Below are 26,341 nucleotides of genomic sequence, written 5' to 3'. Positions count from 1 at the left end.
TATATATATATATATATATAAATAAATGTTTGACTGGAAAATGCTGCAATTGACCAATCAGAACCATAATTCTACAGAACTGTATAATAGGCCTACTATTAAATAACAGGTTTACTGTATGGTATGTTGCAGCTAAAGTCATTCATGCTTCAAACTGTCCTCTCATATACAGTTCCTGTGTGTAAGTGAGAGAGGGAGAATGAGGGAAAGAGTTTGAGAATTGCAGCCTTTGACAAAACCCCACGAGGAGTGATTGACTGTAGAGTTAATGGCTGTGTGATGTGGGAACGATGCAGCCAAGTTTACTTAGTTTCCTGTCCGTCCCCTACACCAGTCCTCCTGTTCATAGAGGTGGCATGTCAGGATCAGTCGGGTGGCATTCTTGTAATTGGCTCTCTGCTAAACGCTAATCTACTTGAGTCCTCCTCTGACCATGAGTTGTCCAGCGCTATCCAGCACTGATGTTCACATTAGTTACTCCATTCAGGATCAATTGAAGCTTTCAGTACCTGCATGATGTTCCTGTAGAGAAGAACACATTGTCACAGTGGGAACATGCAGTGGAATATTTATAGAGTATTTGCTGGGAACAAACTATATTCTAGTGCAATTATTCAGCCGTTTACTCTCTTGTGGTTTCTTTGTGCCTCGTGCACTTTTTCGCTCTTGGTTTTCTTCTTTGTTGTTGGGGGAAGTTGAAAAAAAAAGTGATAAGTTACTTCTGACTTTTTAAAGATATTTGAATGTAACAGGATTGCTTTACCTATTATTAAGAGTAATCACATTAAAAGCGGTCTCATTTACAGTTCCAACATAATCTCATACTGATATACACTGCTTGAATTATTATTGTCACTATATTATTATCTCATATATCTCATATACATTTTTTTTATTAATAGTAGATATAAAAAATATATACATACACATAAATGAATATATAAATACATAAATAAATAATCTTATTGACCCCAATCTTTTGAACAGTATTGTACCTTTTCTTTTCTTTTCTTTTCTTTTCTTTTCCTCTTAAATCATAATAAATAGTTTACATTCCAGTTTTGACTTGGAAATGAGCAAGTCATCACCTCTCAGAATCAATACATAATGCAGCTGTTTTATCAAAGCAGCAAAAATCCATCAAAAAATATTTAAACAAACTAATTTTATAATTGATAATTAATATTTTTGAGCAAAGCTATGTTGTGACAACCAGTTGCTTCCTCGACCAAAAACACCTGTTATGTCCACTACACATTTTAAACTTCACATTTACAGTGTTTGTGTTTATTGTACTGACATTTTTATCACAACCAAGTTTTTTTTTTTTTTATTAGTATACTTGTTTACCGGGGAGATGAGTGTCAGTGAGGAGCTTAAGATCAAATAAGAGATGTGTGATTTCCAATCAAAGTGTAATTTTGTCAAATTTTGCAAAAAGTTTAAAAATAACTTGTAAATGTGTATTTAAGATACATAAAATGCTAGCAATAGAATTAGCCTCAGCATAGAAGAGGAGACGGACAATTTTATAAGAGAAATGTATTTTCCATTAATGTTATTTCCATCATCAAAATGAAGGTTTTGAATTGTGGTGGAAATGACATTTGTTTAAGTGAAAAAGGGTCAGAAATGCCCGCAGTTAAAGATACAGCCATTCAATGAACATTTTGTTTAGGTTTCTTTCTTTCTTTTCTGCTGTCTTTCTCTTGTCATGCATTTGAAATCCTGTAAGACAGCATGTGTTTGTGTAATGATGTTGATGATGATGGTGTTGTGTGTGTGTGTCAGGTGCCAGGTGGACCTCTCTCTTCTCTCAAAGGAGTGCACACACAGACTGGACCTGCCTCTGGAGGAGGTTGAGGGCTCACTGGTGCTGCTGGTCACGCTCACAGCCTCTGCTGCTGTCTCCATTTCTGACCTGTCCGTCAACATATTGGATGACCTCCACGAGAGGAAGGAGATTCTCCACAGATACGTAAGGACAAAGCTCTTATATTCAAAACACTTTGAGTGTGCCTACAGCCAACAAGAAATATGACTAGACAAACATGCTAAATAGCATCTTATTGAAAATGTAAAAATGCATAACAGACTCTTTTTTTTTTTTTTTGAGAAAAACCAGTGCCCAGATTCAGGAAACATTCTTGAAATTCTTCTTAACTGCTTTATTCTTATTTTCTATGTTAAGAATTAAGTTATGGACATGTATTCTTTTGTATTTCCAAAAACATTTCATAAGAATGTTCTAATTTTTGTCCTCTTAAGCTTGTTCTAAAGTAAATCTTGAGAAGAATTTGAATTCCTAAAAAGTATGTTCTTATAAATTTGTGTAAATAACCCCCCAAACAGTTGGTCATGATTATGTGTATGAAGTGACTTTTTTACAAAAATCAAATGTGTCCTTCTTTTTAATTGTATAATTACAAAATTTTGGAAGCATTCAGCACATGAGAGTGCCATAGAAAGGACTTCAGAAAGACAGACTTTGAAGTGTTTTCCATTGAGCTGTTTACTAAGTCTTTGACAAGAACCGCCATACAATCAGATAACACTTGTGATTTTCTTCTCAAGAAAAAAAAAATAGGATGTTCTTATGAAAATATTTGAGAATTTCTTAAGAATGTTCAAGAATTGCAATTAGGAACGCCCTTACAAACTTCTTAGAGTTTATCTTTAGAAACTTAACTTCTTTGTTGAGGAAGATTTTCATGAATGTGATCTATAGTTGTCTCGTCTTATTCTAAGTGTTGATGTTTTTGGTAAATTGTAACCATTTTTAAGATAAGTTTGGGCTATTTTTCGATAAATGTCACTATAGAGTCACATCTCTCGGCCTAAACTTTGTGTTAGTATGTCATCAAATGTAGTGCTCTGATAAAGTAGTGTATTGAAGTGTTCTCTCTCAGTGTATATGTGCCTCATATGCATAGACGGGGCTGAATTGCGTCTCAGTTGGCGCCGGGTTCTCAGACCTGGCAGAACCTCATGATATGACCTCCTTTTGAAAAGCGCTCAACCTCTGGGGTCCAGAGATTGGTTCAGGCCTGTAGAGAGAAGGATCGGGCCTCCCCGCTCTCTGAGGAAAGGGAGAGAGGAGCTGATTGGGATAGAGAGCTGTGAAGGAGAGCAGTAGTGGGGGGCTGTGACAGGCTCTTTTCAGGCAGGGTGTGCTCTTGAAAGGCCCGGGCTGAAAGGAGCCCAGTGTCCCTATGCGGAGGCCCTTGGCCCATCATGGCCCCGAGGCCCTCCAGTCCTCACTCTAGCACAATGCTCCCAGCCTCTCGCTTTGTCTTTAGCCTGTTAACCCTTCGTTCGCCGCTATTTGCGGCTCTCTGCCACCTCTTTACATGCCAATAGAAAGGGACAGGGCTGAAACAAAAGGGCCACTTTTTGTTCACACTCGATACAGCTGCTCTCGGGGGTAACGCGACTGAAGAAGCTCCTGAATCGTGACTGTTTTAAGAGGCCCAACATGTTTAGGTTTGTTTCCGCAGGCCCAGCGAGTTTCGCTAACCTGGTTCTTGGCAAAACAGGTTTGTGCTCAATACTTTGCTCTAATTGAAGTGGGAAGTCATGCTGGGAGATGTGTTTGATCTTCGGTTAAGTACTGGTGGAAAACACTCCACAGGCCAAACGGCGGACGGGTGACCTACATAACTGTACGTATAAGGGGTTAGCGGCGTCATGCTCTTCGATGCAATCTTGTCACCCCACGTCCACTAGGGGGAGCTGTTGGACCAGAATTGGAAAGAGTAATATGCGTCTCCTGACAAGAAAGGGGGGAAAGATGGGGTACTGGTCGCTGAGATGGGAGGGGCTGGTGTGCAAAATGAAAAGAAAAGCTATTTCCCCTTGCCCAACACCAGTCTTTTTTTTTTTTTTCTAGTGGTAAAGGATAGATGTTTCGCTCCCTCGTTCCCCACCCGCTCCCCCACCTTGTACTCTGCATCCAGGCATTCATTAGCACCCTAGCCTGCAGTCCGATAGGGACAGATATGCTCAAGAAAAAATGGGGTGGGTGGGGGGGTATGGGACAGTGGATAAAAAAAAGAGGACATTAATTTGTCCCTACTATTAGCATATTTCCGGTTCCCTTCTTGACACCCATTCACAGAAGTGAATTTAATAAAGATGTACCTTATCAAGCGTGGCAGAAATGCCGGTGTTAGCGCCGCACAATATGCCTTAAACAGATTAGCTCGGGCAAGGTGGTAGTCCACCCACATTCAAGATAGACAGGGCCAATGCGAGAGTGTGGGCTTCCAACGTTTTCCTCCTCTCTATCTGCGTATGATCAGCTGTCTGAGGATAACCGAGTTGCGACGCAAAACGCCCATAACTAGTTATCAACGCTTGGTGTTAAAGTGCCAGGAGACTGCCGACGTCCTCCAAACAAATAAAGTGTTTAAGAGCGGGAGGTTGGGGGAGAGACTGGGTGCTGGAGGTATAGAGATGCTGTGAAACTGCAGATGCCAGATACATCATTAAAGTGGAGGAGGCATATCAGATGACTTTCAGCGCTTTGCATATAGGGTGTGTGGGCCCGGGAGCCTTGTCAAGGTGTGTTAATGTCAAAGAATGAAGACGTCTATTGTCGTCTACCTGTCATTCAGCACGTCATGTCACATCTCCAACTCTTTCATTTACTTCACAAGCGTTACAACATGACATAGGTAAAAACTCATGTAAGTTTTTATTTTAAGTAGACAAATCTGCCTAAAGTTGAGTTAGCTTTATCTTTCTGTGTGCGCACAATAAATGTATAAGACTGATAAAAGCTGGTAAGACTTTACAGAAGGTTGTATATGTAGAATTAAGGCAATAGTTAAAAATGAAAAATACTTTATTTACTTTTTATTTACATAAAAACTAGTAATTGATGAGCTAACACATAATATATTAATAGTAATAATTAATTTTTTTTTGTACATTTAACTAACAATTGTCAAACTAACAATGAACAATAGAATAATAATACATTATTTATTCATATTAATTTATAAAAACTATTAACTGACATGAATTTACAATGAACAATGAGTTAGTATAATTCTAATGAATTAGTATAATAATAATAGTAATAATAATTATTATTATTTAATTTAATCATTAAGTCATAATAATAAATGTGAATTAATATATGTATATATATAATATATGTAAGTCTTTGTGCTTCTGAAAAATTTTAGAGCTTATATCTCTTTTCTATTCATAGATTTGCATTTAATCACATTCTTTTAGTCATTCTCGATTTAAAAAAAATGAAAAAGATGAGCCTCAAATACGATTGCATCTTCTTTGGAGCTCATTGATCTCAGTCTTTAAGCAGTTATTTCTCAATATTCCCAGAGAGGATGACTGTATCTCCGCTTCACAGCTGTTGTTGTAAGCAGAGCGAAATTATGCATTTTAATAGTAGCCGGGCGAGTGCGGGCGACTGGTGTGTAATGGACGTTAATGGGCATCAGGGCCAGGGTGACCTCTGCTGAAGTGTAGGCGCACAGTTCCTCTCTGGCCCTGTCACTCGCTTCCAAATCAAAATGTGAACAAGAACAGCAATGTGTGCGTGTAAGGACGGGAAGTAGGAGGAAAAGAGTGAGAGAGCAGCAAAAGAGGGAGGCAGTGAAGAGGGGGGTGGAAGCTGTTAGCATTCCATTTTTATTATGACATTTCACAGTCATCCGATTTAATGTCCCCTGACCGGATTGTCCGGCTGGACACGGTATTGTCCGGCTGGAGACGGTGGGCTTGAAATGTTATTTAGAGCATTGATAAAAGGTGAGCGCCTGCGAGATGACAGCGAGTCATAAGGCTCCGCGCGGTGACATTCATTTTCTCCACAACAGAGATGGAATAAGACGTCACGGTGACAAGCTGTCACTCAAGACACAGCCCCGCCATCTCACCCCTCCCCTTCTCTCGCTTTTCGGTCCCTACTGTCTGGTTGTGGGTTAGAAGGGGCTCTGAGTATGTGTGTGCATGTGTGCGCAAGTGTTTATGCGCTACCCCTTTCCTGTAATGGGACTAAACCGCTCTCCTCCTCGGCGTACCATATGAGTTGGCCTAGCCTTGCCGGCCCCAAAGCCAGGGGGGGTGGGAAAATATATTCTTCAGCCTTTCATTAAAAAAATAAAGAGGCCTCATCTCCTGAGCTTTTCAATCTCCTTGCCTGTCTTTTGAGGGGTCTGAAAAGCCAGCACCCTTTGCAAATCTGAAATTCCTCTGCTATGGAAATGCACCAGTTCCCTCCCCAAAAAATCTGTCACTTTTCTTCAAGGCTGCAATAATCACAAATAACAAGCCCTTGATATCTACTGAGAAATCATGGATTGAATGTATGTGAAAAAAAAAAATTTCCCCCTCAATCAACCCCCATCCACTCGTTTGCTATCAGAGGATTTTCAACAATAATATCGTTCATAACAGGCAAAGCCAGTCTGAGTGTATAATGAATTAAGTCTGCAGCCTGGCCCCGACTTGAGAAATTCAAATTATAATTATTCCTCTGGGTATGTGTAGGGCTTATTGCCAAAAAGTGAATTAAAGTGAAGTCTCCAGTGCTTTTGACGGCACACCAGTGAGATTGTGTCATCTCTGTCAGTCCAGCTCCATTCACTCGCATTTGAAAGTGTCCGTCTGGAAATGTCACAAGAGTTTCTTCGACTTTTACTGTGGTTCATATAGAGGGCAGAGATGTACAGACATATTTTATTTAATTAAACGGACAACTTTCCATTTCTGTGCATTTATTAGGCACACTTGCACGGAAAGTTTTATTTCTCAGAGGTTGCTCTTTTATAGCTCAGAAGACTTCTAAGCTTCGTTTCATTTAAATTACTTAGGAAAAATAAAAATAAACAATGAAGATATTTGTTAGCATAAGAGAGCTTTAAAATGTTAAATATTAGAGCAATTAAATATAATGTTATTTTTAGAAAAAATTAGATTCAGATTTTTTGTATACTGACACAATCTGAGACATTGTTGAGATCTCTTTTGAAACTCCAGAATAGATATTATCAATATTAGGATCTTATTTCTCAGAAGAAAAATCCTAAACAGAAATCATCTTTCATCATTTTGTAAAAGAAATTCATTTGTATGTATTTAATTACTATAGGTGTGTTTTTAGCTATTCTTTTTGTTTGACAAACAGTACGCACTATAAAATATGGAGGAACACAGTTAGCGTGTGATGCCTAGTTTGTTTCATGGCTAAATGTCAGCCCCTTTAATGCTACAAAAGACACACAAAGGAACTGTAATGGAGTATTATGGTCTCTCAATGAGAGGCTTTTATCGGTATGAGCGTAATTGACTCGCTCATAAATCATGCTTAAGTGTCTTTGCTGATGCACTTGTCTTTGAGAAGTTTATCCACCTCCTGAAGATTTACGGTTTTAGAAATTAGTCGCGTCTCTGCTAGTATTTTCTGTTTTTCTTTTTGTTTAATTGCTCACATAGTTATATGAAACTGAAAGAAATTCTATTTCGGAGGCACATGGATGTGAGTATAGACACACATGCACTCTGAAAATGAATTGATATAACTCGGGTTTCGCATCAGCACTGTTTTATTCATTTTCATTTAGTTTTTATTTTGGCTTTATTCATTGATTTTCCTCTTCTCATTCATGTGAACCTGGATTTTTTACTTTTTATAAGCATGTGTATTTGTTCTAGATCATGCGTGAGGATTTTTCTAGGCTGCTTAAACGCGTTTATAAAGTTTAAACTATGACTGGTCTAAAACAAAGCAATATTACTATATTGCACATCTATTGCTGGTTATAGTTTCAGTAAGTAGTTCAGTTAGTAGTGCATTTCTAAAGCTTACAAAGTATATACAGAAAGTATTTAAACACTTTCTGTAAAAAGTGTTTACTTTTAAAAATATATTTAACACTTGAAAATGTTAAAATGTCTTTATATAATGGAATATCATTATTTATTACATATAGTACATAGTACAAAGTGTCATTTACTGTATTTCTGTATTTTAAAAATATATACTGTATATATCAAATATAGCACATAGACAAGCAAAATGTTCTTTTAGGCGAGGTTAGTTCTGAGAAAACATCTAGCATCATTTGTTTCATCGCTTTCATTAATATACTGTTATTGTATGCAGTGAAAATTATACATTTTTAAGTGAATTAAATGTTCAAATGCTTCTTGGGACTATTGTATATTCTTCAGCTGTGTGGATATGGAGTCTCTTACACTTGCAAATGCTTTTTTTCTCAACAGAGTCTGCTCAGATCCTTTCACAATATTAAAGATGTGGGCATGGTGCAGGTGAAGGTGATCCGAGCAGAGGGGCTGATGGCAGCTGATGTTACAGGTAAGAAAAACCCTCCCACACACACATACAGCTATCCTGACATATGATTTCTCACTCTGTTTTCCACAGTTACTGATAAAGACTGTAATTTCCCTTGGAATGGTCAGCAGGAGGCTGATAATATTGCATTCTGCCCTCTGCTAATGGATTGTTGGCTTCTGAGATCACTGTGTCTCTTTAACGTATTTTTTTTTCTTGTGTGTCTGCTCTGGTTTCCATTAATTCTTACTTTTAATTAGGTCTGCAGTGGGCAGGCCTAGTTTCTGGCACTATGAATTATCAAGTTGCAGTGAGTTGATTCTTATTCAGAATCGGAGTGAGACATTAACAAACACACTCACTTTGGGTCATTTTTTATTAATACTACACCAGAATTAAAATGCATCTAAATGTATTAGTTTTTTTTTTTCTTCTTTTTTTTTTCGGCCGTTTTTCTTGAAACTGTGACCTCATTGCAACTGAATCATCAGTTGTTCCTCAGTTTCTGTGTGTTATTTTCAAATAAGATATTTCCATGTGACTTTTAACATCGCTTAAATGAACACACTACAACAATTTTACTTAAGAATATTTTATTAAACTATATTTCATTAAACCAAATGAAATCCAAAAGTAAAAAAGTAAAGTGCAAGAAGCAAGTGTCCATCTCATCCAAATCACTGAAATCAAAGTTCAGTATTATAGTGGTAGAATGACAACATATCCACGTGTTAATTAAAACAGAGTATAGAAAAATGAAAATGGAAAAAAAATGAATTTGGAAATAAAACTGATTTTGCCCTATAATTATAATAATTTTTTTTGTGGTAATAAAAATAGATGTAAGTGAACAATAGCCTTTAAAATGACTTAAAATACATATATAATACCAATTAGGCAATAATAATAAAGTTCAAATAAAGTACCAAAAGCAAGAAATCATATGGTTTTATTGAACAAAACTGTTCAAATACAATGTATTATAAACAATAGAGCTAATGTGCATTACGCATTACAACAAAGGCCTGCAGAGGGCACCAACGGACTGACGATTGTTTTTAGTGGAACTACTGTGAACGGAGCCGCTGTGTGACGCATGTACTTAACCTACACGCATGTAAATAATTAAAGCGCATATACTGTATTAGAACTGCATCGCATATAATTATTTAATTAAATCGTAGCATTTGTGAATTCACAATTATGCTTAATTATGATTTTTAAATGGGTTTAATGTATCATGCAGCCTTGGAAAACAGACTAATAATGTGTTTTATACGTTCTCGTCTGTGATATGCGCCACTTCCGGTATTTTTACCAGTTGGTCGACGCAAGCAAAATGAAGTCGAGGATTTTTAAAAATCGAATAGTCGAATAAAATCGACGAATCGTGACACACACACTACCATTCAAAAGTTTTGGGTCAGTGAGTTTTGTTTTTTTTTAAAGAAATTAACACTTTTTTTAAGCAATCAAAAGTTAAAATGTTACAAAAGATTTCTATTTCAAATTAATTGTGTTCTTTTGAACTTTCTATTCATCAAAGAATCCTGAAAAAATGTATCACAGTTTCCACAAAAATAAGTAGTGCAACTGTTCAACAATAATAATAACAATGATAATAATAAGAAATGTTTACTGAGCATCACATCAGTATATTAGACTGATTTCTGAAGAGTCATGTGACACTGAAAAATGAAGTAATTGCTGATGAAAATTCAACTTTGCCATCACAGGAATAAAATCCATTTTAAAATATATTAAAATAGATAACATTTATTTTAAATTGTACTAATATTTAATGTTATGTTTTACTGTATTTTTAATCAAACATATGCAGACTTGATGAGCATAAGAGACTTCTTTTTTAAAATAAATCTTAACCCAAACTTTTGAATGGTAGTGTAGTTCATCCCAAAATAAAACAAAATAATTACTGCACACTCATGTCGCTACAAACCCATGATAGTTTGTTTCTTGCATTGAACACTACGGAGTCACAGTATCTAGAAAACAACCTTTCCAATGCCTGCAATATATTCAATTTATAGAATAAAAAAAAACCTAGCTTTAACATTCTACTTAGTATTTACATTTGTGTTAGACACTAAAAAGAAAGTCATTCCAGTTTGGAAAGACATGGTAATTAACTGATGACAGAATGTTCATTTTTAAGTAAATTATTTCTTTAAAGATGAAGAGTGTACGTTTTGCTCCACTAATGACATCCAACAGAATTGCAAAAATAAAGGTTGTTCTCAAACACTCCAAATCATCCACCGTTGGTCAGGCAAACAGATAGCATCATTGTCGAGAGTTTGGGACTATTAAAAATATTGAACACTGAATAATATTTGCGTAGCTTTAGCGATTTTGCAGGAAAAGTCAGTTCTGAGTTTGATTTGACCACTTGTGTGGGAAATTAAGCTGAGAATCGCAGCACAGGAATATTAATCAAGGCTGCACAATCGGTTGCAGACAAGGTGTGAGGCGGCAGAAATAAACAGGAGTGACAAAGAGTGAAAAGACAGAGGGAGAGCGTGAGAGACAGAGAGAATTAGAGGCAGAGAGGTAGAGGTCATTAGCACCGTCACTCTTAAGGTGGAGCATCTCGCGAGGTTCCTCTCCGCTAAGCGCTTTGCGTTCACCGTCTCTCTAATCGCCTAATCGACGCCTTTAATTAAGACATGCTCAATGGCAGACCACCCCCCTCCCCTCTCACACCCTTCAGCCTCCCCACAGCCACAGTTCTGCAATCGCCCCTTTACTCGCTCCTCTCCGGGGGTCCGGCCCACTATGTTGACCTTGTAGCACGGTCTGGTGTTCCCTGGGAAACCGTGGCCTCCTCATGAGCTCTGATTTCACACTCCTCTCCCGCCACAAAGCGCCGGCGCACAAAGCTTTTCTAAGAGCCCCGACTCGCTCACGGACTCACCGTCTCAATCGGCCCTGGCACCGAGGTGTCAGCCAACAAGGTTACGGGCCACAGAACAGTGCCTCCTCTAATAGAGAGCTCACTGGAGACAGGGAGAGTCCGGGAAAAGTGGAAGGGAAGGAGAGTGGACATAAAAGAATATGTGGCCAAGAGAAAAAGAAAAGTGAGGAAAATCTTAGTTCTCTTTCTTGCACCACCAAGTGTGTTTTTTTTGTCCTACCCCTCCTTTCTGTCTGTTTTTCATTGTAATTAATTGAGGCTTTTATCTGGAGTCCCTCCACTCCAGGCCAGCAGGATAAATGGTGACAGTGTGTAAAACCAACAGTATTTAGGGACAGGAGACTGCCTTCCTTCTGAATAGAGCCACTCAATACTTCACATAGATCGCTTCGGATGCAGACATTACTCTGGCAGTTTTTCATTAACAATCAGTTTTCAAACTAAAGTAGGAACTGTTCTGCCCTCGCTGCCATCAGTGTGTTTGTATATATTAATCCTATGGGCGGTTAAATGCTCCTCTCATGCAGGTACTTCTGCTTAACACCGTTCCTGCATTTAATTTAAAACGCCTTCCAGACCTGAAAAATGTAATTACTGCTTTGTACGTCAGCGTGCCGCACGCTCATCAAATTGCAGCCGGAATGAGGTTGAACTCATTTCGCCAGTCTGTGAGGATTTGCCCAGAATTAACCCACGGATAGTGTCTGCACGGCCACACCTGGGGAGTCAAAGTTTCATTCAGTGCGAAGCGTGTAATTTGCTCAGACAGCTGCCTCACGAACACATAGTAGTTTGTCGCCGAGGATGACCGAGTGTCACCGCGAGGATATTGAATAGGGTGGTACATTCTTGCGCCTATCAATATACATTTATTTAAGCAGATGCAAATTATTTTTGAAGGATGAAAATACTCACAATTACTAGATGTAATGGCAAATTAAGCATTTGTGTGAATACTTTGTAAATGAGATGCTTGAAATGCTTTTATTAGTTTTGCAAACACTTTTTCATGTAATAAATAAAAATGTGAATCCATAATTTCATCTCCTAGCTGAATTTCTGTAACTTGTTTTGCTGCATTTTTTCTAATACTCCATAAAAATACAGTACTGTAAAATATACTGTACACACTTTTTGTTTAAAATTAAACTCACAATCTAGATTTTGGTTGTAACAATTTAGTCAACTTATTTTATTATATCAGACACATTCCAGCATAATCACTGCATTTAAATACATCTGAGTATAAAAACGGTGAATTAAAAAAAATATTAAGTCTGATCAATATACCCCTGAAATTGATATGCCTGGTGACAGCAAGGGCTTTCCATTGATCACTGTGACATTTATTTTGCTTGTCAACTAAATGTCTTTGCTTCTTTTATTCGCATGCAGGGAAGTGAAGTGTTTCATACTGCATTTTAACTTCGCAGCACGTTATAAAATTACCATTATGGATGTTATTTTTGGCCCCAGCTTTTAAAAATTATGCTCTGCAACAAACAACAAAAGTGCTCCCAATTGTTTTGTTCAGAGATTTGTTTAATGACTAAAAGTTTAGATCAAAGCTGATATGAAGAGTTTGTTGTTTAAGTTTTTGTCGAGAACAATATTCCTTTAAATTATAAACATTTATTTACATGCGTATATTAATAGTCTATTTCAAAGCATGTAGGACAGTGGATTATATAAATATGTCTCTAGAGTCATCTTCGTATAATAATGCATTTCGTACATGAATTAAAATATTCTATTGAACTTTTAAAAATATATTGATAAAAAGGATTATTAAAAAGTGTCTCACTTTTAATTTATTGATGTGAATGCCCTGTCAGCAACTGGAAAACCTCATGATAATATCTACAATGATCTCCATATATTTTGCCTGGAAATTTTTCTACAAATTTCCCACATTCAGTTCATGTGTTTTTAAGTCATCATTCCCATTTACGACCAGCTATGTGTGTGTGTTCACACCAGACGGAGATAGAGATGTCCTTACAGTGCTCTAGGGCAGCGCAAAGCCTGAAATGCTTATCTGCCTGTGTGCAAACCGCTCTATCGGTGTAACCACAGCAAATGACACCACACGGGGCAAAATGAATATATCAAATCAGCTCCACAGTGATAAGTTGCTGCTGAAGCTATAGTTTGGGTAAAGACAGCAGTGTGGTTTGATCCAGCCCTTCAGGCTCACTGTCCCATCACCTTTATCAGGTAGTTATTCCCCCCAGCGCACCACCCAGTGGATTACACCACAGTAAATTCAATGAATCTGATAAAGTTAATGTGTGTGTGTCCCTCACAGGCAAGAGTGACCCCTTCTGTGTAGTGGAGCTCAGCAACGATCGGTTACAGACGCACACCGTGTACAAAAACCTCAACCCAGAGTGGAACAAAGTCTTCACGTTGTAAGTGTCAAAAGCGTGTATCTGCATGTGCTAGAGTGCTTGCATTTGCATTTAATCACATATTTTCAGTCTGACAATTTATCATATATTTTCAAGTACACTACACTACTGATAAAAGTATATAAAATGCTGATATAAAAAAGTAAATGTATAAAATGTAAATATTTTTAAGTGCATAGAATATGATAATTGCAAATTAAATCATGATTAATTTGCAATTGATTTATTTTTTTATCTATTTTGAAAATTATATAATTTGTAATTGTAAACCAAATAAAAAGATATTAAATGAAAAGTGGGAAAAATATATTTTTAATTCAGTGTATTGAAAAAGCTTAGTTATAAATACCGTATTTATGGGCTATGTGATTTATAGAGATATACATCCGAGAGCTGAGGATTACAGGATAATGTAGTCAGGATTATTTAATTAAGCTTTGTATTGGTAGATGAAAATGTGACACATAAGTAAACTTTTTTCTTTAAGAAGAAAATTAACTTTTTGTTTGAGATTACACTCCCTCTGCAAGTACAGCCATTGTGCTGTTTGATAATGTGCCATACATAATTTCTTATATTAGTTCGATATCTAGAGGTTGATGTTTTTTTTTTTCATAATCTTTCAATCTTCACGGCTGGAAATTCATTTGTGAATTCCCATGGAAAGCTGGGTAATCTAGCCTCTCCTAGGAGCGCTCATCTCTTAAAGAATAACCTCATTTTCTTTCATTAGACTTCTCCTCTTTAGCCTACTTTTCAAAGATAGCATTTCAAGTGGAGAATTGCAGCATTTTTTTAAAATGGAGATTGCCACCAAGGATTTAGATGAATCACATTTTTTTGTCACGACTTGAAAGATCTTTTCAGTGTTTAATATTAGTCGATGACTTCTTCACCTACCCCTTTTCCTTCAACTAGCAATGCGAAAGACATCCACTCAGTCTTAGAGGTGACTGTCTATGACGAAGACAGAGACCGAAGTGCCGACTTCTTGGGCAAAGTGGCTATACCGTTGTTAAATGTAAGTTTTGAGCTTGCAGACTTTTTCTTACAAAAATGAATCAGTTTGAGATTGGAAAAATGCACTAAAAAAAGTTTTTCTTTTATTTTTTTATAAAAAAGAAAATTGGCGTGTGTCTAACTTTTATTGATTGTAGTAATCAGAGTAAAATGTAAAAGTGAGAAAAACACACACACACACACAAGTTTACAAAAAATGTTGGGGGGAATCAGCAAAGCATGTGTCTAACCTTTATTGATTTGAGTAATCATAGAGTAAGATGTGAAAGTGAGAAAAACACTGGGGGGAAAAAAGCTACTAACAAAAACAGAGAAGAAAGAAAAGATAAGGGGGGACGCAATGTGCGCTCCCAGGCTGATTCCCCAGGATAGTTAATTTGCGGCTGACAGTGGTCGGGCCGTAATGAACAGGTACTTGTCAGAGCCGCCACAGTTGTTTTGGGCTCTCTGTCAGATGCAGCAGCTGGGGTTCAAAGGTCACACGGAGAGTGTATTCAGCTGGGTATTGCCAGACAGACGGCTGTCATGTCCCTCTCCCGCAGATCCAAAATGGAGAACGCAAAGCTTACGCCTTGAAAAGCAAGGAACTGACAGGGCCAACCAAAGGGGTCATCTTTCTCGAAATAGACGTGATTTATAACATTGTAAGTCCCACTTTCTTTTACTCGCTTGCTTTTTTCGAGCGTTTTTCACTTCTTTTATTTGCTTGTTCTCTTCAGCCTCTCCCAGGCTGTCTGTCCCTGTTCTCATTCTCTCTTTTAATTACTGAAGACTCCCCTTTCCTCAGTCTTTTATTTGTGTGTCTGTGTACCGCTGTGTGTGTGTCCGTCCGCCATTTTAGGCGGGAGTCTGAGAGAGCGTCACATGGCCGTGTGGTGTGGAGTGTGTGAAATGGAGGGATGTCTTGATATATTAGATTGTTAATGATGCATCGTGATCATGTCTTGAACTCGATGGTGGATTATGCATGAAGTTTATATGTTGCAGGTAAAAGCAGGCTTGAGAACTTTGATTCCCATCGAGCAGAAATACATCGAAGAGGAGCCGCGAGTGTCCAAACAGGTAACAACAGCACTTTAATCGCACCTTTGTTGAAGACATTGATAAAAATCACCCCCCCCCCAACATAAGTCGTAGACAGCAGCATCTTTCTCCTCATCTTCCCCCTCTCTCTCGCTCTTTCTCCTTGTCTCTTCCTTCTCTTCTGGAGGTGCAGAACAGAAATGTCAAGCTGTCAATGCTGGGGGTGCATAAGTAAATTGGCCATCCTTTAGTTTGGACCTGAGTGGTTCTTCTGCTGTGCTTCTTTTTGTCACCCTGTTCAATGTCTCCCCCCTATTCCTGACAAAGAGCTGAATTGTAGGGGTTGTCCCAAATCAGACCTGTCACTGAGACACTGCTTGGGAAAAACACACACACACAAACACTCTCTCTATCTGTCACGCAATAAAGCAGAACTGAATGCATGCTAGAAAGTGCCCACTCTGCACTTTACGGTGTGAATTTGCCCCCCACCTAAACTGTTTGCGAGTGAGACAGCAAGATGCGCACACGAACTGAAAAGTGAGGGCAACATATCAAATTTATCTCCACAAGATTTGCTTTTACTTCTTGATACTGTCCTTTTGACTGCTGAAGCTCATTTTGTCAAACATCTCAGATATATTTTATTCTTTAGTAGTTTGGTATTGTATTTCACCTCAAATGTACTTTGATTAGTCCCAAATGACAAACAGAAATGGCCTACTTTAAAGGGATGGCCCGAATCCTACACTTCACATATTTACTATGATCAAAGCAGTAGCATTTTAAAGCCATAATGCGAGCAGGAGCGTTTCATCTTCCCGTGAACATAGGAAGCAGCGGCCATTTTCAGTTCACCCGCACTCAGAAGCATGAATAAGACCATTTTATTAAAGAGACATGACAAATAAATATATTTAATTGCATTATATTTTTGGTGTTATTCCTTAACATCACTTTTCCCATTATTTCTAAATGCTGAAAGTCAATTATTGTAGTGCTTTTAGACCTAAGATTTTCAACATCAATTTATAAGCAATGACTAAAATTATGATCATTTAAAATTTATATTATATACACTACCGTTCAAAAGTTTGTGGTCTGTAAGATTTTTAAAAAATGTTTTTGTATGTTTGCCAAACAGCTTTTATTTAATCACACACACACACACACACACACACACACACACACACACACACGTTTACTTAGCTATCTAAATGGGGACATTTTATAGGCGTAATGGTTTTTATACTGTACAAACTGTATTTTCTATCGCCCTACACCAACCCTACATCTAAACCTACCCCTTACAGGAAACTCTCTGCAATTTTACAATTAAAAAAAAAATTGTTTACTTTATTTTATACCAGTTTTACAAATGAGGACATCCCCAAAGGGATGTTTTTGGAGATTTTGTCAGGTTTTCCTCAATTTTGGGTACAAATTTGTCCCCAAAATATGGTTAAGTAGGTACACACACACACACACATATTGAAATACTATTACAGTTTAAAAAAACTGCTTTCTATTTTAATACATTTTAAAATGTAATTTATTGCTGTGTTGGCAAAGCTGAATTTCCAGCAGCCATCACTCCATCTGTCAGCGTCACATAATCCTTCAGAAATCATTCTATGCTGATATACAAGAAACATTTCTTATTATGATCAATGTTGAAAGCAGCTACTTAATGAAGAATCACTTAAAGTGTGATTCTTTTTTCATTCTTTGATGAATAAGCAGTCAAAAGAACAACTTTTATCTATTTAAAAAATAAAAATCTTTTGTAACGTAAATGGCTTTGCTGTCACTTTTGACAAATGAAACGTATTAACTTTCGCTGAATGAAAGTATTGATTTCTTTAAAAAAAAGTTTGAATGGTAGTGTATATAGTATAAAAAAGGGAATTTTCTAAAAAATAATTTTAGTTTGGTTGTTTTGTCAGTGTGAATCAGTTTAATTGAGAAATTTCACTGTTGTTCTGTCACTCAGCTGCTGCTGCAGAACTTCAACAGAGTGAGGCGCTGTATCATGTTCCTGATCAATGCTGGCTGCTATATCAACAGCTGCTTTGAGTGGGAGTCTCCTCAGAGGAGCATCTGTGCCTTTCTGGTAAGAACCAGTATGCATTCAACCACACCATCAGTCACATACAGCGGCTCCAGAATGTATTTCGACACATTTGTGTTGGGCCACAATTGAATTTCATTGTATTAGTTTAAAAAAATAAATACATATCTGGATATTTTCTGGTTGTCAAACATTAGTGGATCATGTTCAGAGTGATGAAGTACACCTGTGGTTACTCTAGGACACATAATATGAACTGAGGAGAACTTTATACATTCATTAAAATGACCTTGGGATGAGTTGGTTGCAAAAATGACTCAGAAAAGTGACACAAACTCTGAGAAGAGTAGTCTAGTATTTTGTTATCAGTTGCAGATTTGCAGATTGCAATTCTGTTTCTTTTCTCAGAGTTAATATAATTTTTCTGAGCCATTTTTGCAACCAATTCCTGCCAAGATCACTTTAGTGAATTAAGTAAGTAAATTCCCCTTCGTTCACACACTAACCAATAACCAATAGAAATAGCTGATCACATTAACTATGAACATGATCCACTAACACCACTTTGACAACCAGAAAGTATCCAGATACTGTACATTTGTCTATACTTTTAACAGTATATCTATTGTTTCATCATTCAAAACCTAACAAACTTTTTTTCTTTGAAATGTTTTGCTTCAAAAGTGCATTTCTATATATTTTCTTAAAAATAATTGCCACTTGATTTGGTATTTTGTTTCTAATGCAGTGATTTTAGGTGTATCTTAAGTGCCAAATACTTTCTGGGGCCACTTCGCATACACTAGACTTTATAAAATATACTGACAGGTTTTGTGGTGATCCATTAGTTCCTGTGCACACATTTCCCATCTCCCCGTCTGTCGTGTTAAAAATGTCCAGAATTTTGCCCATTTGTCTTTGACATCCTCCAGCAGTCCTCTCAGATCTCCAGTAATACTCTGGCACCTCGGGTGAAGTCGTCTGAATTCACGACAGTCTCTTTCATAGCGTGGTGCACCTTCAGATTATAATTGGACAGTTGAACCTTCATGAAAAGGACACCCTTTGTGAGTGGGCTGTGTGACTAAATGCTAGCACAGGACATGCTGGCTAATCTTTGCCTGTGATGCTGCATAATTTGCTGTAGGGCCTGTCTGTTTTGGGACTCGCGTGTCTTTAAGTGTCGCTGGGTAGGCCATTAACATTTGCTGCTTGACACATTTTAATTTCGGTACACTTCCGAAAGCAAAAGCCGAGGGCACACGCGTGAGGGGAGGGACAGCTGTATCAATCAGCTAACATTTTAGTTGAACTTTTTTTTTTCTTTTCCTTCATGGTTGTCGGGGGAAAGACATCAATGAAAATGTCAGAGGAAGAAATGTCAAGAGATTTGAGGAGAATAAAACAAAAACAATTACATTACATTTGTTCTTAATGTTCAGATGCTATTATAAAAATTATTATTCAGTCACATTCTGTTCAGTACGTCTGACCTGAACTACCAAAGCTATAAAAAATTGCTTTACAAAAGAAGGAAAAAAAAGTTGTTTTTATAAAAATGCTATTCTTTACAGTCTAAATCTCCCTCCTTAAGAGCTCTCTTAATCATCACACTGATTTCTTTCTTTATCACCAGCCATCTGGTTCAGGTGAGCCTTCACCGCTGCTCTGAGACCCACATCTGTGCTGTTCTGTCAGCCCTTGACAGTTGTAAGCCAAAAGAATACAATAGTCAGACGGAGGTGATTTTGCATTCAAGAGTTGCAGAACCTCCGGTGCTTGCTGCACAAAGGTTAGCCAAAGCAAAGGGGCTGCTTGCGATGCTCAGATAAAACCAGCTGCGAGTGGCGGCGTGATTTGCTATTCTGGTATTTTTAGGTCTGTGCCTTTTTGACATTTTAGAGTTCTTGTTTTTAGCATTTTTTGAGGTTGTATTGGTGTTTTTGTTGATGTTGTTGGGATTTTGTTGCAGAAACTCTTTCAAAGATTTTTTTTTCTTTGTTTGCTGGTGCTCTTAATACTCTGCTCCTTTCCTTAAAGGTAAAGCATGGAAGTAAAATATTGTGTTGGATCCCAGTTTAATACACAAAGTAGGCCATTTTTATGTTCAACATTTTTAGGCATCCAGACCTGTTTGACACAACCATACAATGGCATCAGTTAGGGGGTGGGACTCTCTGTTTGACGACCAATGACTGACAGTCGTCCTTGGCCGAAACATTTCTTATTATTATCAATGTTGAAAACAGTTGTGCTGTTTTCACAAAACAAAGTTTCTCTTTGTTTGGAAAACAAGTTTCTCTTTTTCAAGATTCTCTAATGAATAGAAAGTTCAAAAGAATATTCTTTACTGTTATTTTTAATCAATTTAATGCATCCTTGCTGAATGACAGTATTAGTTTGTTTTAAAAAAGGCATTAGTTTGGGGGTTGGACTACCTATTTGACAAGCAGTTTTTTTTTTTTTTAATTATTAATGTTGAAACCAGTTGTGCTGCTTAATATTTTTGTGGAAATGGTGACTATTTTTTCAGGATAGTTTGATAAATAGAAAATTCAAAAGAACGTAGCTTATTTTAAATAAATATTTTGTAACAATATAAATATGTTTACTCTCGCTTTCGATCAAATGAATGCATCCTTGCTGAATGAAAATATTAATTTATTTGACAACTAAAGGCCAACAGTCATCATTGGCTGAAACATTTCTTATGTTGTGCTACTTAATACTTTTGTAGAAACCGTGATTATTATAATTTTTCTTCCTGAAATGTTTGATGAATAGAAAGTTCAAAAGAACATAGTTTATGAAATCTTTGTAACAATATAAATGTCTTTAATGTCACCTTTGATCAACTGAATGTCTTTGCAGAATGAATATATTAATTTATTAAAAAATGGCATTACTTTGTCTGTTTGACAACCAATGGGCGACAGTCATCACTGAAAATAGTCATAATTTTCATCTTTACATGTGGTTAACTTTTGTAAGCCGTATATCCATGATCGCACACACGTTCGATAATGGCCAGCCAGTCAAGACGACACAGCTCATGGCATATCCACAATGGACAAAGCTAGGAGAGTATGCGTGTGTGTGCATGTGCTCGTTCAAGTGTGTGTGGGTGTCAGCGTGAGTGTTTGTGCGCGTCTGCCTCCCCTCTCCATGAACACCTGTAAGTGGAGCGTTTGCGCTGGGTGAATATGGGCCATTGTTCTGGCTGGCAGAGTGGTGCACATAAAGACCGCTCTGTGCCAGCCCTCCCCGTGCGGCACTCTATCCCTCCAGCTCCTTATTGCTCCCGCACCGACTCTTCCTCCAAACAAATTTGCCGTAACTCTACCTGCAATTTGGCCTTGGATTGGGAGCAAATAGAGCAGGTATTGTGTGTCGTGGGGAATAAGAGTGGTGTGTGTGTGTATGTGTGTGTAGAGGGTAAGGAGAAGGAGATATATTGGAAGGGGAGAGGTAATGAATGATACCCGGCTCTTTTATGTGGGGTAAAGTAGGACTCTTATCAGTGGAAGCGCCCAGACAAGAGAGCTACTACTACAGGAAACTGGAGCAGTCTTCACCTGCTTTGCATTTAGATAAAATAGAATCTCTTAAAAAAAAGAGACAGGAAAAGAGAAACAAATGCTCTGGTGTGTGTCTTCACGATTACAACCCGCTGAGTGCTACAAGGTGGCACCTTTCTGCTTCAAGTCACTTGTCAGCCGACGGGTCAGAGAATGTTTTTATTTATTTATTTTTTATTTTATGGGATAAATTAGGAAAAATTGTATATATTAAATTCAGCTTAATCTTTTAATAAAACACCAGAAAATGATTTAAACTCAATAAAACTCAATAAAAATATAACTTTTGTTTTAAAAAAAATCTAAACTTTTATGTTTAAATATGAAAATAAAATAAAAGCCACATAATAATATAATATAATATAATATAATATAATATAATATAATATATAATTAATATAAATACATAATTTGTTCACAGTTATGGCTTACAACGTTCTATAGAGCAATGTACCCCATAGCACCCCATAGATTTGTGTTGCAAGTGGATTTTAGTTATAGTGTTTTCTTTTTTTTACTGACTGAAACTGAAATTATGTCCTGTTGAAAATTCATTTGAATTATTATGATTTATTCTGTTAATTATTATAGATTATAAATTAATTTCCACAGATCAGAATCAGAATCAGAATCGGAATGAGCTTTATTGCCAGGTATGTTTACACATACGAGGAATTTGTTTTAGTGACAGAAGCTCCACAGTACAACAGAATGACAGCGACAAGACAGGACACAGATAATAAAAAGAATAATATACAAATATACAAAATAGACAATGTACAAAATAGCAAAAACACAATATATAATATAGACTATAGATTTTGTTGATAGACCTTAAGATGTTTATAGCTGAAAATTTTGAAAGCTGACATGAACTGTAATCACCAGCCAATAGTGAAGCTTGTATGATTTAGCACATATTTTAAGGTTGCTCTATTCCAATAACTTTCTAATTAGATTTAGATCAAATCATACTGGGTCTGAAGAACAACGAATGCAAGTGTTTCATGATATGCCAGAAGATGGCAGTGCGGCATCACTCAATCCAAACATCCCCACCTAACGAGTCCAGCCAAAAAGCAGATGAGTTATTGACGTCCATAATCAGCCTCTCATTTGGCATATTTTTACCCACCGTTGGCACTATTTGAAATAATCAACACAATGTGACGACTTAATTTCAAGTAATTTAAGTACAGGGGCTGTTGTAGGCTGTGTTGGTAACACACTTTTAATGTGTTAATTCTCAAATGCCTGCTCTGAAGTGCTCAAGCCTGCACTCCACAACACAAAGTACCAAAATTATATTGAAATTGGCTGCCAAAACGTGTCCGTCCTCCATTCCAAAAATCCAGCGAGATGCTGAAACACTTGGCCGATTCAGATCGTTCTCCCAGTTAGAGCAATGGCTTTTGTTAAGGGACTTAATCTCAAGTGCTTTCGCTTGGATAAAATCAAATAGATATTTAAAATGAAATCAAATTTACATGCTACTTGCAGCGTTTATGCAAATGCTAATGTCACTTAGTTGTTTAGTAAAATTCATTAGGGAAGTGAAAGAAAACGCTTCTTGCTTCAGATTCAGTTTTTTCCTGTTAATTCCATGCATAAACTCATTTTTTATTCTAACACCCTAATTTTAGAAAAAAGTAATAATTTAAGCAATAGATGTAAGCATTTTCTTCTACTTGAGTAAAAGAATGACATCTCTGTCTCCCGTATCGCCTGTGATGTCCTCCTCTTTGACAAGAATCCTTGTTGTCCTGTTATATTACACCGAATCAAAGTTAAATTCTAATAGACATGGATGGTAACAGCAATAATGATTTGTGGATTTCTTGAGGTGCTTTTTGTAGATTAATGGACTGACAGGAAATTACATTTCAGATGGTGTTTAATGAATAGATGTCATGGTCTGTATTAGGTTACTGTTGGTCCTGAGGCTCGCTGAATCATTGTAATACGGGACCTGTGCAGGTGGAGAGGTTACTGTACGTGCCCTGAGCAGTATATCGTGGCTCTGAAGTACAGGAACTCACACGGGGGAACGGGAAACTGAACGCTGTGGCTCCGGAATGAAGAACTGCCGGAGAACTGAACGCTGAATACCTGGATGCGCTCTGACAAAGCCTCTTGTCGTGTGTTTGCAGATTCGGTTTCTCTTTCCTCTCTTTCACCCGAACCTTTCTCTTCCCCTGTAGTTTGCTTTTTGGGGTCTGTGGCCCTTCTCTCCCTGAGGAGGGCTCTCTGCGGGGGGGACTGGGGGTGATATGAGTGTCTGGGCTGGAAGAATGGCCCCAGAACTCTGGGCATCACTCTCTTGGCCGCTGGGTTGTGTGAAAAAGAGAAGGGTCACTTCCAAGCAGGCGAGGTGTCGGCTAACATCAGCTGTCAATCAGACTCTGGCCCTCAGCTACAATAACCAAACTTAAGAATGGTGTCCAGCGACAGGTTAAGGATCCACTAGGCAAACAAGATGGACGCTGCGGAGTAGAGACAAAGAAATAGATTTTCTTTGTGAGCGATTGTGACTCGCTTTTAAACTCCAAAGAGTGTATTTTGTCATTTAAAAATGTATTAATTGAGTCAGGGGCCAAAAAATAGAAGAGAATCTGTTAAAGTATGTTGAAGGCTGATCTGTTATATTTTAAATATTTTCAATACTAAATTAAGTCATTATGATTTTATGAATGCACAGATGGAAGATATTAATTCAATGTGAGGAAATTCTAATTACTTTGTATGAAAAATATATTTTGCTCTAATTAATGGGACATACTGCAGATGTTTTGCTGGATTTTGCAAGAAATATGTTTGCTTTATAGGAGCAGGTACTAAAATACCAAATGTTACAGATTTTTTTTTCTTCCTTGGGCAGTGTTTTTCTGTCAGCAGCTTATGCATATTGCATATTTTCCTGTATGCAAATTCTCAGATTAGTTCCTTTATTGCATAATTTATACTTTACTTTATTGCTATGTTTTATACATACTTGATTGCTAAGTGCATGATTTACGTTTTTACTTGTATTGATCCATTGTTTTCTGCTTTATTTAAATGTGGCAAATTCATTTCTTCAAAATGTATTTAAAGTTTTAATATTAAAATTGTGAGAGGCCATTTAAAGATAACATTTGAACCGGTGTTGATAGCACATATATATTATGCACCTCAGAGGTGCCTAATTTGTGCCCCATGTCTCAGTGTTCAGTGTGTGTGCGTTAGGCAACAGTGCTGTAATGGATAGTGTGAAGGGCACGGAAATACATCTGACCTGTTACTGCAAGATTCAGAGATTTTCCACTGAGTGTTTGTCGGCATGTCCGGTCTGGTGTAATTTAATGTTATGTAAACTTTTCAAATCTAGTGAGGTCTTTGTGGGGTGCGTTTATGTATATTATATAGCCTGTCTGTGGATGTGTGGTATAAGTGCATTTCATATACTGTATGAGGATGCTTGTTTTTATTTTACAGAACTTCTAAAACTTGAATACTTACACAATAATATTATAATATATAATGGCATGGCTGTGATGCTGTGATTTTTGCTTAGCTGTAAGTATGTCTCACAGAAACAATCAAAGTGTGGAGATTTTTCCTTTTTTCAGTAAATAAAGCTAAAAACCAAAATATCAAATTACTACCCCTGTTTTCTCCTTTTTATGGTCAGGTTCTGTTTCCCTCTGCGGAGCATGTGCACATTTGGTTGAATCCGTGGGGTGATGGGCAGTAGGGTCACATTTACTATAGAGTAAGACCAGAAACGGGTGTTTTGCTGTATTTTTTAGCCTTAGTTTTGAGCCTTTATAATGTTATTTAAGGAGAATGAGATTTTGTTGCAGATGATTGACTCATTCATTGTGTTTTCACACTGAAAGACTTTAAAAGCATCATCTGTGCTCACACATGACAGATTGTGAAAAATAATCATTGTGTTACTGTTATTTATTACTGGTTGTCAGGTGTTCTAAAGGTATCCAATAAAAAACGAATTTAGATATGAAGAAATTAAATTTAGAGATTAGAAAAAGGTGATTTTCTAACAGTTTTCCAAAAAATATAAAAAGGTGCAATAAATCACAAATGTTGGTCTTTTTGTTCTTTAGAATTTATGTTTTTGATGTGTTTTAATGTGTGTGTTTTATAAATGCATCTTCAGAACAATCTTCTTTCCTTTTGTTTGTTCATTCATTTTGTTCCCTCTTTCTGCAGCTCTTCGTTGTGGTCGTGTGGAATTTTGAGCTCTATATGTTCCCGCTGGTTCTCCTGATGCTGCTGGCCTGGAACTACTTTCTCATAGCTTCAGGGAAGGACACGAGACAGGGAGATGTGGTGAGTTCTGCCACACGCTCACCTGCACCTGTATTTGTATCTTGTACATTTAAAAGCACCCTCTCCACTTTCTGTATTTAATATTTTCTGAGTATTAAAACCTGAAATCTGTTTGAATTCCAGATATTTCGTTTCATTCAGCACTTTTGAAATTCAGAAAACTTTTGAAAATGATTGTTTTTCTAAGTATGGAACAGGTGGGATCTCAAGCATTTTTGCGTGGCACTTCAAGCTGTTTATTTATTTAAATATTTTAATTAAAATGTGCCAGCACAGTGTCATTCTGAAGAGGATTCTGAAATGCTCTGCAGCACTTTCATTACAGTTATGCTTTGATTTTGTTGTCTTTTGTGTCGTTTTAAGCTGCTGTTTGACTGAATGTGTGAGCTTAAAGAATCAGTGCAACAAAGATATAAAGAGAGCTCACCTTGGAAGTTAATTGAATGGAATCAATTTTATACCAGTGTAGATTTTTGAAAGTCATTTAGTTGGACTTTGAGAACTTCATACAGTAATTGAATAAAAGCTTTGGACTTGAATAAAATCGTCACTACCTAAGGTAGATAATAAATTAATTGTAGATCACTATTACAGGGTGTACATACGTTTTTACCAGGAATAGTCACATTATATATGTATATA

General features: G+C 37.0%; 1 protein-coding gene across 2 annotated transcripts in view; it reads left to right on the top strand.

Annotated features, from left to right (window-relative positions):
* The window catches only part of LOC107703246 (multiple C2 and transmembrane domain-containing protein 1-like), a 181,445-nt gene that overhangs the window by 114,667 nt on the left and 40,437 nt on the right, over positions 1-26,341 (top strand). For both annotated transcript variants that reach the window (XM_016505794.1, XM_016505795.1), the window contains exons 9-16: positions 1,792-1,978; positions 8,257-8,350; positions 13,573-13,675; positions 14,594-14,696; positions 15,238-15,339; positions 15,683-15,757; positions 17,712-17,831; positions 25,580-25,699. In XM_016505794.1, the coding sequence (XP_016361280.1) occupies positions 1,792-1,978; positions 8,257-8,350; positions 13,573-13,675; positions 14,594-14,696; positions 15,238-15,339; positions 15,683-15,757; positions 17,712-17,831; positions 25,580-25,699 (904 nt within the window). The remainder of the gene's footprint in view (positions 1-1,791; positions 1,979-8,256; positions 8,351-13,572; positions 13,676-14,593; positions 14,697-15,237; positions 15,340-15,682; positions 15,758-17,711; positions 17,832-25,579; positions 25,700-26,341) is intronic.

The sequence above is a fragment of the Sinocyclocheilus anshuiensis genome, unplaced genomic scaffold, assembly GCF_001515605.1.
Source record: "Sinocyclocheilus anshuiensis isolate Anshui unplaced genomic scaffold, SAMN03320099.WGS_v1.1 scaffold542, whole genome shotgun sequence".
In the NCBI taxonomy this organism is placed as follows: domain Eukaryota; kingdom Metazoa; phylum Chordata; class Actinopteri; order Cypriniformes; family Cyprinidae; genus Sinocyclocheilus; species Sinocyclocheilus anshuiensis.
Note: the sequence above shows the minus strand (reverse complement) of the source record. Positions and strands in the feature narration are given on the sequence as shown.